Source organism: Caretta caretta, chromosome 10 (assembly GCF_965140235.1).
Source record: "Caretta caretta isolate rCarCar2 chromosome 10, rCarCar1.hap1, whole genome shotgun sequence".
Classification (NCBI taxonomy): domain Eukaryota; kingdom Metazoa; phylum Chordata; order Testudines; family Cheloniidae; genus Caretta; species Caretta caretta.
This window is the reverse complement of record NC_134215.1, coordinates 41538558-41551611: the sequence shown is the minus strand read 5'-3', so window position 1 is coordinate 41551611 and position 13054 is coordinate 41538558. Positions and strand designations below refer to the sequence as shown.

The window sequence follows — 13054 nt, the reverse complement described above, 5'->3', positions numbered from 1 at the left end:
GCAATTCTTCAACAAAAAAAAACTTCAAAAACAGACTCCAATGAGAGACTGCTGAATTGGAATTAATTTGCAAACTGGATACAATTAACTTAGGCTTGACTAGAGACTGGGAGTGGTTGGGTCATTACACAAAGTAAACTATTTCCCCATATATATACCCCCCCTCCATCCCCCACTGTTCCTCAGACGTTCTTGTCAACTGCTGGAAATGGCCCACCTCGATTATCACTACAAAAGGTCCCTCCTCCCCACCCCACCCAAGCCCGCCACCCTCCTGCTGGTAATAGCACTCTCGTTACAGTGTATATGGTAACACCCATTGTTTCATGTTCCCTATGTATATAAATCTCCTCACTGTATTTTCCACTGAATGCATCCGACAGCTCACGAAAGCTTATGCTCAAATAAATTGGTTAGTCTCTAAGGTGCCACAAGTACTCCTTTTCTTTTTATTTGAGAACCTCTGCAAATAAACAAACAAATGGAGACTTGGAGAAGATATGAAATCTTTAACCTATACTGCCATGTTTAGAAGTCTGAAAACAGAAGAGATGGCAGCACTGCTGAAGAAAAAATTGCAAACCAGTGACTTACAGTTAGGGCTATGATTTTGTCAAGGAGATCACTGAATCCGTGACTTCCAGAGACCTCTGTGACTTGAGCCCCAGACGTCTGGGAGTTGCAGGGTCCCCCGTTACTCCTGGCGGCTGGGAACTGCAGGGGCCCGAGCTCCCAGCCGGGGCAGAGGCAGGAGTGCCCAGCACTCCCAGATGGCGGGGCTCCCGGGAACTCCCGGGGGCCGCCCCACAACTCCAGCCCCCACGGGCACCCTGTAGCACGAAGATGCCGCAGACGGCAGGGATACCCTGGAGCATGGAGCCGCTGTAGGTGGACCCCTGAAGCTCCGAGCCAACACAGACGACGGGGGTGCCCCAAGCTTAGAGCCACCGGCGGTGGGGGGGACCCTGCAGCTCCGAGCCAGGCCCCGCGGGGTGATGTAGGGAGCCTGCAGCTCCCCATTTTGTCATGCATATTTTTACTAAAAGTCACATACAGGTCACCGGCTTCAGTGAATTTTTCTTTATTGCCTGTGACCTGTCCGTGACTTTACTAAAAACATGCGTGACAAAATCTTAGCCTTACTTATAGTAAGTGATTGCCTTCCTTTTAGATATATTTCAAAATGTGCATAGATTTGCAGTCCCATCTTTCTGCACTAAAACCTCTAAGCCCTACAGCATTTATACTTTCAACTATGTCTTAATATTTACTAGCTAATTTTTAGTGTTTTACCACTGCACTTGTATACTTCCTGGTTGCAGAACCCACCTAGACTATATATCTCACCAGCTTAGCTGTTCAAACTTTATTGGTTCATGTACCACATTATGCTCAAATAAATTGGTTAGTCTCTAAGGTGCCACAAGTACTCCTTTTCTTTTTATAAAACATCTTGGGTTTTTAGACAGTGAATCGAAAGCATCAATTATTAATTTATGTCGGTTATGTTACTCAAATTATAGAAAACAATGAAATATGTCAAATGATGTTTTTATATGCTGCTAAATTAAGTCAATGGCTTGATTTTTTAATTTGTCTAATTTGAAATTGCTGCTTAATTCTAATCTGGATTGTTGTTGAACATGAGCCAAAATTTACTTTGTTTACTTTTTACAAAGTTTAAAATCAAGAAAAATATTAAACATTTTGAATAGCTCAGAGAAAATTTTAAAACTGTCGTTAATGAGAAGGGTGTGCTTGCGTCACAGAATATATAGTGATACTCACTAGATACTAGAGAGCTTGTCAGAGGTCCAGTTCTACACTGAGGTTCGTCCTATACTTATTTTTAATGGCAATCAGGGAAAAAATGCTTGCAGAGATACCTAGTGCTGAAGGGCATAAAAAAAAAAATCCCAAAATTCTGTCAGGTATCAGGCTAAAGTCCTCTCTTCTTCTTAACCACAAGTTACTGAGCAGCACTTTGTTAAATTCAAAATTGAGTGCCCCACCCTATGACAGTTTAATCAACTCTTCCTTTTCCTTTGACAGGAAGCCATCTGGCCTGATTTCTATTAACAATGGATCCCTGATTCTTACCTGAGCACCAGGAAGCTTCAGCTCCAATTCACCCTAGTTCCAAGGCTTCAGGTTCCCAGATCCCCTCCCCAGTTCCCTCTGAGCCAGGGAGTTCGGTCAGTCCCACTGCAGGCCCTGGCCTCACGGGACAGTCTTTCCCACAGGTCTCCTCCTGCCCTGGTTATTGGACTGAACTTCTTTCCCCTTCATAAAAGGACTGCACAGCTCTCCTTCATGGAGCTGTGCCGTGATTCAAATACGCTTCCCCAGCCCACCAGTATCCAAGCTCCAGCCCCACTACATAGAGGCTCCTGTGGTCTTTGGACTCTTATACTTGGCCCCTCTCCCTCCTCCTCGGAGCTGGGCTGTGATTCAGACAGGCTCCCCAGCACACCAATAAGAACATAAAAACAGCCATACTGGGTCAGACCAATGGTCCATCTAGCCCACTATCCTGTCATCTGAGAGTTGCCTGCCAGATGCTTCAGAGGGAACGAACAGAAGAGGGCAATTATCAAGTGATGCATTCCCTGTTGTGCAGTTGCAGCATCCAGCAGTCAGAGGCTTAGGGACACCCAGAGCCTGGCTAACCGCCACTGATAGACCTATCCTCCACAAATTTATCTACTTCTTTTTTGAACGTAGTTATACTTTTGAGCTTCACAACACCCCCTGGAAACGAGTTTCCGGATTGACTATGTCTTGTCTGGAGAAGTACTTCCTGTTGTTTGTTTGAAACCTGCTCCCTATTAATTTCATTAGGTGACCCCTGGTTCTTGTGTTACGTGAAAGGGTAAACAACACTTTCTTATTCTCTTTCTCCACACCATTCATGATTGTGTAGAACTCTATCATATCCCCCCCTTAGTTGTCTCTTTTCCAAACTGAACACTCCCAGTCTTTTTAATCTCTTCTCATATGGAAGCTGTTCCATACCCCCATCATGTGTTTTGCCCTTCTCTGTACTTTTTCCAATTCTAACATACCTTTTTTCAGATGGGGCAACCAGAACTGCACACTGCATTCAAGGTGTGGGTGTACTAGGGCTTTATATAATGGCATTATAATATTTTCTGTCTTATTATCTATCCCTTTCCTAAAGGCTCCTAACATTCCATTAGCTTTTTTGACTGCTGGTACATGTTGAGAGGAGGTTTTCAGAGAACTCCAAGATGTCTTTCTTGAGTGGTAACAGCTAATTCAGATTTCAGAGTAACAGCCGTGTTAGTCTGTCTTCGCAAAAAGAAAAGGAGTACTTGTGGCACCTTAGAGACTAACCAATTTATTTGAGCATGAGCTTTCGTGAGCTACAGCTCACTTCATCGGATGCATCGAATGCTCATGCTCAAATAAATTGGTTAGTCTCTAAGGTGCCACAAGTACTCCTTTTCTTTTAGCTAATTCAGATTATATTATACATTTTATAATTTATATATTATACATTTTGTATGTATAATTGGGATTATGTTTTCCAATATGCATTACTTTGCACAATCTCCCCTCTGCTTCTGGTTCCCATCCCAAGGAGCCTCCCTCCTGACTCAATGCTCCCCTGCAAATCTCCTCTCCAGGCTCTACTTCTGATCCTCACCTACCCGCTGGATGTTATCATGTTAAGGAGGTATCTACCTGATTAACAGCTGGTGCCAGTCCACTGCTCTCTTCAGTACCTGTTTCCTTAAAGAATCAGGTCACGGAACAGGGGTTGGCTAGCCCCAGGTTCCACCCCTTAAAGGGGACAGAACACCCTGTTACAGGGTCCCAGTTGCAACAATTTCACACACCACAATTAGTGAACCGCTGCACTAGCTTTAGGATCACATGTCTCATCAAGTCACATAGGTCCATCAATGGCTATTAGCCAGGATGGGAAGGAACGGTGTTCCTAGCCTCTGTTTGCCAGAAGCTGGGAATGAGCGACAGAGGATGGATCACTTGATAATTACCTGTTCTGTTCATTCCCTCTGGGGCACTGGCCACAGTTGGAAGACAGGATACTGGGCTATATGGACCTTTGGTCTGACCCAGTAGGGCCGTTCTTATTCATTTTTATAAGCTCTGCGTGACCTTCCTTGAAAAGAGTTTCACTCATTTAACCCAGCCTCTTGGCCCTGCTTTACATCGCCATTATCATGCACTTAGCTGCAAACTCGCACCATGGAGATGGTATGCTATGCTAGATTTAGCACACACTACCCTATGAGAAAACAAACAGTTTTTCCTTTATGGCCCTATCAGAGGATCTCTCTTTGGTTGCTAAGGAACTACAATTTTATTCCATTATAAATCATTTAAAGCAGCTCAGCAGATGCAGATTTAGTAGGCGGACAGAGACATTCCATTTTACCAGGAGCATCTCATATGCTGCATAAGGCGTTATATGCCTCAGAAGCTCCTTGAGATACAAAAATTCAGAAAGCAGCTGTGATTTAAAGCTATGGGTCTTGACATTGCAGACAGCATTTACTGTTTAAATAATATTTGCACTGCATGAACAGGTTCTGCTATTCAGAACAGGTTCAGACGGGCCATCAGAGATTTTAAGTGGGATGACTGATCCAAAGCATTATGTTTTCACAGTAACTATTAGCACAAGTATACTTTTTAAACTATATATTTATATCTTGGCAGAGAGTAGTTAAAGTGGCAACTGCTGAACTCTGCATAAATAAACAATCTTTTTCACATATAGCCACATTGACTCTCTACGTTCTTCTTACAGAACGGCACTAGATTTCCAGATCCACTTTCCACACTCCAGTATTCAGCAGATCATATTGCTTTTGCTGCTCCAGCGCTTAGGCCGGATCTACACTACAGAATTATGTCAACATAAGACAGCTTACATTGACCAAACTTGGTAAGCGTCTACACTAAAATACAGCTCCCACTGATGCAGTCCACTCACTACACCAACTTAATTACTCCACCTCCATGAGAGGTGTAGCGCTTAGGTTATATAGTTACGTCGACACAGTGTCAGTGTAGACACTGCATTGCTTACATCAACTGTTGCTGCCTTTCAGAAGCCATCCCACAATGCCCTACACCAGGGGTGGCCACCTGAACCTAAGGAGGAGCCAGAATTTACCATTGTACATTGCTGAAGAGCCATAGTAATATATCAGCAGGCCCCCATCAGCTCCCTCTCCCCCACACCTGCCGATCAGCTATTTCAAGGCATGCAGGAGGCTATGGGGGGGAGGGGGAGGAGCGAGGGCATGGCTGGCTCAGGGGAGGGGGCAGGAAGGGGTGGAGTGGGGACAGAGCTTGTGGCAGAGCTAGGGGTTGAGCAGTGAACACCCCCTTGCACACTGGAAAGTTGGCGCCTGTAGCTTCAGCCCCGGAGTTGGTGCCTATACAAGGAGCTGCATATTGACTTCTGAACAGCCGCATGTGGCTCCGGAGCCACAGGCTGGCCACCCCTGCCCTACCCTGACAGCTAAATCAGTGCAAGCGCTCCTGGTGAAGACACGAACCGCCAACACGAGGAGTGTAATGTGGACATGCAAAAACAATTTAATTATTGTGATGGCTGTATGTCGATGTAACTTAATTTTGTAGTGCAGACTTGCCCTAAGAGATCAGGGCATCCAGCGTGCACACCTGCTTCTGTCTGTGCCTTGCTGCTTACCCAGGCGAATCAAATTTATTCTGCTATCCACACACCACCCCGATTCACTACTGCCCTGCCTCACTCTCTCTCAAACCACCCTCAGAAACATACCTCCCTCCACACTACCTACTCACCCCTTCCAGCTCTACACACCTCACTGTTAATCTCCCCATCTCTTGCTGTTTCTGCTCTCCCTTTCAGCAGCCTCCAGTTCCCCCCACCACAGCCACACTCCTCTCCACTTCTCTGCCCACCCCCACATATCAGCCTTGCTTCCTACCAGCCTCTCTCAGGCTCCTCCCCAGCACCACTGTACCCTGCTCTCACCCTTCACACACACCTGCCCCCGCACCCCACCGCCCATCCCCCTGTCCCTTTCACCCCCCTTCTCTTCCAGCACCATGCTGCCTCCCCATATATGGGAGGTAGCCCCCTCACAACCCCCACCCCGCTCCTCAGCCCAGCCATACCCTGATCCCCAGCCCACCTCCCTCCCCCCGCTCCGCTCCCCAGCCCCCCGTGCCCGGCTCCCCTCCCCAGCCCCCGTGCCCGGCTCCGCTCCCACTCACCGTTCTGCGCTGCGGCGGGACCCGAGATGAGGCAGGCGGCGGCCAGCAACAGGCAGAGCGACCCGGAGCCCGACATCCTCCTCTCAGGCCGGACACAGCGCGACACGGCCTGGGGCGGGAGGGGAACGGCGGCGACACCGAGGAGCGAACAGGGACCGGCTCCGTCCTTCTGCCTCCGACCTCCTACCGCAGCGCCAAGCCCCGCGAGACGCCGGAGCGGGAGGAAGCGAAGCTCCACCCATGGAGCTGCATGCTCACGTGACAGGCTCTGGGAGAAAGTGACCTGTGTCACGTGACAGCACGGGCCCTTAACCTGCCCGGCCACCGTACTGCAGCCCGTTACTGCCCCCTTCCCTCCCCTCTCCAGCTCAGAGCCCCTATTCCTGCTGCACCCCCTCAGTGCCACCCCCTCCCCAGCGCAGAGCCCCCTGTCCCTGCTGCACCCCTTACTGACACTTCCCCCTCCTCAGAGCCCCCCAACCCTGTTGCAGCCCCTTAGTGCCACCTCCCCTCCACCAACCCAGAGTCCCCCTGTAATGATGCTCCCTTTGGTGGGACACTTCTGAGAGTATCAAGTCAAGACAAATTGTTTAGAGCAGGACAGTCACAGCCCCAGGGTGGTGAGTCTCCTCCTCTAAGGCAAAGCAAACCAGCCAGACAGAGAGGACTTTGGTCTCACCCCACTGGCTAACCACAAGTCATACAAGCAATTCCCTTAGACACTCCAGTTTCCCAGTATCACCACCAGTGCCACTCATTATGGGGACAAATGGTTATGGAAACCAATGCCCCAGTAAAAGAAAAAAGGTTCTCCCGATCCCAAAGGACCAAGTCCCAGACCCAGGTCAATATACAAATTGGATCTTACCCACAAATCACGCTGTTGCCAATCCTGTAGAATCTAAAATCTAAAGGTTAATTCATAAAAAGAAAGAAATATAAATGAGAGAGTTAAGATTGTTTAGATGAAATCAATTACATACAGTAATGGCAAAGTTCTTTGTTCAGGCTTGTAGCAGGGATGGAATAAACTGCAGGTTCAAATCAAGTCTCAAGTACATCCACAGCTGGAATGGGTCATTCGGTCCTTTGTTCAGAGCTTCAGTTTGTAGCAAATTCCCTCCAGAGGCAGACGCAGGATTGAAGACAAGAGGGAGGAGATGCTGCAGCCTTTTATAGTCTCTTGCCATGTGGCCTCTGCTTTCTTTGTTTCAAAAACAAGCTATCCAGCACATGACATGGAAAAACCTTAGAGTTCTGTCCCTAGGAATGTCACTGCATGCCTTGCTGAGTCACAAGGTGTATCTGCCTTCTCTCAGTGGATCAATTCTATAGTTGATGGTCCTTAATGGGCCATCAAGCAGGCTAGGCAGAGCTGATGCCAAATTCTCTGGGGTGTCACCCAGAAGCACAGCACAAGTTTGAAATACAGACAGTATAGAGCCAATATTTATAACTTTAAATACAAAAATGATACATGCATACAGATAATATAATCATAACCAGCAAATCATAACTTTGTCATAGACATCTCACACAACCACCTTTGCTGCAAATATATAACAGTGGTTGCAACAATGATCTATACAGTCACAGTTTATGTCAATAACGTCACAGCCCCTCCTGATCTCTGCTTCAGCCCATTAGCACCACCTACCCTTAAAGCCTGATGAGTATTATTATAGAATCATAGACTATCATGGTTGGAAGGGACTTCAGGAGGTCATCTAGTCCAACCCCCTGCTCAAGCAGGATCAATCCCCAACTAAACCATCCCAGCCTGGGCTTTGTCAAGCCTGACCTTAAAAACCTCTAATGAAGGAGTTCCCACCACCTCCCTAGGTAACCCATTCTAGTGTTTCACCACCCTCCCAGTGAAAAAGTTTTTCCTAACATCCAACCTAAACCTCCCCCACTGCAACTTTAGACAATTACTCCTTGTTCTGTCATCTGCTACCACTAAGATCAGTCTAGATCCATCCTCTTTGGACCCTCCCTTCAAGTAGTTGAAAGCAGCTATCAAATCTCCCCTCATTCTTCTCTTCTGCAGACTAAATAATCCCAGTCCCCTCAATCTCTCCTCATAAATCACGTGCTCCAGCCCCCAATCAATTTTGTTGCCCTCCGCTGGACTTTTTCCAATTTTTCCACATCCTTCTTGTAGTGTGGGGCCCAAAACTGAACACAGTACTCCAGATGAGGCCTCACCAATGCCGAATAGAGGGGAATGATCATGTTCCTCGATCTACTGGCAATATTCCTACTTATATAGCCCAAAATGCCGTAAGCCTTCTTGACAACAAGGGCAAGCTGTTGACTCACATCCAGCTTCTCGTCCACTGTAACCCCTAGGTCCTTTTCTGCAGAACTGCTGCCTAGCCATTCGGTCCCTAATCTGTAGCAGTGCATGGGATTCTTCCGTCCTAAGTGCAGGACTCTGCACTTGTCCTTGTTGAACCTCATCAGATTTCTTTTGTTCCAATCTTCTAATTTGTCTAGGTCCCTCTGTATCCTGTCCCTACCATCCAGTGTATCTATCACTCCCCCCAGTTTAGTGTCATCCACAAACTTGCTGAGAGTGCAATTTACACCATCCTCCAGATCATTAATGAAGAAATTGAACAAAACCGGCCCCAGGGCCGACCCTTGGGGCACTCTGCTTGATATCAGCTGCCAACTAGACATGGAGCCATTGATCATTACCTGTTGAACCCGATGATCTAGCCAGCTCTCTATCCATCCCATACTTCTTTAACTTCCTGGCAAGAATACTGTGAGAGACTGTATCAAAAGCTTTGCTAGAGTTAAGGAATAACACGTCCACTGCTTTTCCCTCATCCACAGAGCCAGTTATCTCGTCATAGAAGGCAATTAGATTAGTCAGGCATGACTTGCCCTGGTGAATCCATGCTGACTGTTCCTGATCACTTTCCTCTCCTCTAAGTGCTTCAAAATTGATTCTTTGAGGACCTGCTCCATGATTTTTCCAGGGTCTGAGGTCAGGCTGACTGGCCCATAGTTCCCCAGATCCTCCTTCTTGCCTTTTTTAAAATGGGCACTACATTAACCTTTTTCCAGTCATCCGGGACCTCCCTCAGTCGCCATGAGTTTTCAAAGATAATGGCCAATGGCTCTACAGTCACATCTGCCAACTCCTTTAGCACTCTCGGATGCAGTGCATCCGGCCCCATGGACTTGTGCTCGTCCAGCTTTTCTAAATAGTCCTGAACTACTTCTTTTTCCACAGAGGGTTGGTCACCTCCTCCCCATACTGTGCTGCCCAGTGCAGTAGTCTGGGAGATGACCTTGTTCGTGAAGACAGAGGCAAAAAAAAGCATTGAGTACATTAGCTTTTTCCACATCCTCTGTCACTAGGTTGCCTCCCCCATTCAGTAAAGCACCCACACTTTCCCTGACCTTCTTCTTGTTGCTAACATACCTGTAAAAACCCTTCTTGTTACTCTTAACATCCCTTGCTAGTTGCAACTCCAATTGTGATTTGGCCTTCCTGATTTCACTCCTGCATGCCTGAGCAAAATATTTTTATACTCCTCCCTGGTCATTTGTTCAAGCTTTCACGTCTTGTAAACTTCTTTTTTTTGTTTAGGATCAGCTAGGATTTCACAGTTAAGCCAAGATGGTCGCCTGCCATATTTACTATTCTTTCTACACATTGGGATGGTTTGTTCCTGAAACCTCAATAAGGATTCTTTAAAATACAGCCAGCTCTCCAGGACTCCTTTCCCCCTCATGTTATTCTCCCAGGGGATCCTACCCATCAGTTCCCTGAGGGAGTCAAAGTCTGCTTTTCTGAAGTCCAGGGTCCGTATTCTGCTGCTCTCCTTTCTTCCTTTTGTCAGGGTCCTGAACTCAACCATCTCATGGTCTCTTCCTCCCAGGTTCCCATCCACTTTTGCTTCCCCTACTAATTCTTCCCCATTTGTGAGAAGCAGGTCAAGAAGAGCTCTGCCCCTAGTGGGTTCCTCCAGCTCTTGCACCAGGAAATTGTTCCCTACACTTTCCAAAAACTTCCTGTATTGTCTGTGCACCGTTGTATTGCTCTCCTAGCAGGTCCCCTGTGAGAACCAGGGCCTGTGATCCAGGAACTTCTGTTAGTTGCCTGAAGAAAGCCTCGTCCACCTCATCCCCCTGATCCAGTGGTCTATAGCAGACTCCCACCACGACATCACCCTTGTTGCTCACACTTCTAAACTTAATCCAGAGACTCTCAGGTTTTTCTGCAGTTTCACACTGGAGCTCTGAGCAGTCATACTGCTCTCTTACATACAATGCAACTCCCCCCACTTTTCTGCCCTGTCTGTCCTTCCGGAACAGTTTATATTCATCCACGACAGTGCTCCAGTCATGTGAGTTATCCCACCAGGTCTCTGGTATTCCAATCACATCATAATTCCTTCACTGTGCCAGGACTTCCAGTTCTCCCTGCTTGCTTCCCAGGCTCCTTGCATTTGTGTATTGGCACTTGAGAGAACTCACTGATCGTCCTGCTTTTTCAGTATGAGGCAGGAGTGCTCCCCTCTTCCGCTCTCTTGCTAGTCCTTCCTACTGGTATTCCACTTCCCCACTTACTTCAGGGCTTTGGTCTCCTTTCCCCGGTGAACCTAGTTTAAAGCCCTCCTCACTAGGTTAGCCAGCCTGCTTGCGAAGATGCTCTTCCCTCTCTTCGTTAGGTGGAGCCCGTCTCTGCCTAGCACTCCTTCTTATTGGAACACCATCCCATGGTCAAACCATTAAAACCACCATGGCGCTTGGGAGTCAGGGACCAGGACCCCATTGTGTTACGTGCTGTACAAACACAGGACAAAAGGATGCACAAACAGCTGGAGTGTGGTGGTGAACATGGCTATGAGGTTTGTAAAGCACTGAGAGATTTCTGGATGAAAGGCTCTCAAGAAATCCAGAGCAGAAACAGTGAGATCCCTTGGTGCATGGCACTCGCCATTTCTGTATGTAAAGGAATGCATGGCACTGCTCCCGGTTCCAGATCCATGGAAAAACCCAGTAGGCCTCTAGGGGAAAGGTGATGCAGCCTGATGCTGTATAACTTTTCCTGCAGAGGTCTGCCATACATGCCCTGGAACTCCAGGGTCAGTGGGTAGCTGGGAAAGCTCTGTTAGCATGACTCCACCAGAGCTGTTTTGACAACAGACTAGAAGAGACAGAGTATACAAGGTTCAGGAGGATGGGTTGAAGCACTGAGGGCCTGATTCTCCACTGACCTGCACCTTGTGCAGTCACTTACACCTGTGAAAATGCTTACTATTCTGCAGTGTTAATGCTACTATTCTGTGTTTATACGGTGCCTAGTACAATGGGGTCCCAGTCTATGACTTGGGCTATGGTAACAAAAGTCATAATAATACCATTCTGATCCGTAATCCCTTCATAGAGGATCCTGGGGACAACTGTCAATTTAGGAAGCTCAGGCAGCCTGATTCCAATGGAGCTGTACAGTCTGGGAGTCAGAAAAGGGGGCAGACAGCCCAGGTAGAGGTACAGGAGCTAGGGCCTGCTCTAACTGACACCAGCTACATATAGTGCCAAAAGTGCATTACACCTCCTTTCCAGCCCCCCAACACACACCTCCACCCTAGTGCCAGAGCAGCAGCTGGTGTTTGCTGCAGTAGCCAGCTCGGCTAGGTTTATACCATCCGAGAGCTTCCCCTTCCCTGCCTCGGGTATTCTCAGCCAGCCAGTAACAGATATAGTCTGGTTCCTTTGTGTCATTTATATGGCACAAAGAAGCCAGATGGGACATGGGAATCTGGCCCAGTCTCTCTAAGAAAATCTCACTACTCAGCTAAAGACAATGAAACTCTGTCCCTAGGAGTATGGCAAGAAGTCACTGACAGCCATGGAATGCAACCATTGGTACCATAAAGCCCCATATTGATAACACACTTCAATGGGACTTAAGCATGTGTTGATGTACTTTGTGGAATTATGGCTTAGATCTCTCCAACCAAAGCTGCAGTTCTAAAGCTGACCAACACCAAATATTCCAACTCTGATGCATCCTGCATTTAAATAATTTCACAGTGCATCTCTATGGCTCACTGAACTCTCCAGCTGCATAATTTGTAATGCTGCTATTTACTTCATAGTCATCATGCAGGAATAGGGTTGCCAGGCATCTGGTTTTTGATAGGAATTAGAATGTAACTAGTTACGGATGCAGTTTTTGTAACTATCTTGGGATTCATTAAACAACAAACCAAATGAATGAGAAAGGAATAAAACTTTTAATAAAACAAACAGAAGAGCTTCGGTAGTGAACTGCTGCATACAGCCATGGGATGTTCCCAACCTCCACCTCCAGAGCACATCTCCAAATGCCTATATTCATAATATTTATGAGGGAGCATCTCTAAATTATAATCCTTCTCTAAATTATAATCTCCTTATGAGGGAGCATCTCTAAATTATAATCTTCTACAAACATATCTCTACATCTTCCCTCTTAAAGAAAAACAAATGAACTTCTATAGCTATATATATTTGGCTATAGAAGTTCATTTGTATATATAAAACAACTAACAACTATCTAATAACACATGTATTAAATTTTTAACCCATGTAGTATATTTCCATAAACCCCATGTGTCAGCTGCCTAGAGAGGAGAGGTTACCATCACATCGCTCTGGAGTGAGTCTTTACCACTCACTTTTCCCAAATACCCCTTCTCCAGGCAGGTTAGCAAGTCTCAGCAGGCATTGATCATGACATTGGAGGTGATGCGGAGGAGTGTGGCACACTCATTGACCTGCT

The 13054-nt window shown here is 46.8% G+C and overlaps 1 protein-coding gene across 1 annotated transcript in view; it reads right to left on the bottom strand.

Annotated features, from left to right (window-relative positions):
* NPTN (neuroplastin) overlaps nucleotides 1–6520 on the bottom strand; it is a 103355-nt gene extending 96835 nt beyond the window's left edge. The window contains exon 1 of the mRNA XM_048866154.2: nucleotides 6265–6520. Within this exon, the coding sequence (XP_048722111.1) occupies nucleotides 6265–6340 (76 nt within the window). The 5' untranslated portion in view covers nucleotides 6341–6520. The remainder of the gene's footprint in view (nucleotides 1–6264) is intronic.
* Between the last annotated feature and the right edge of the window lie 6534 nt (nucleotides 6521–13054).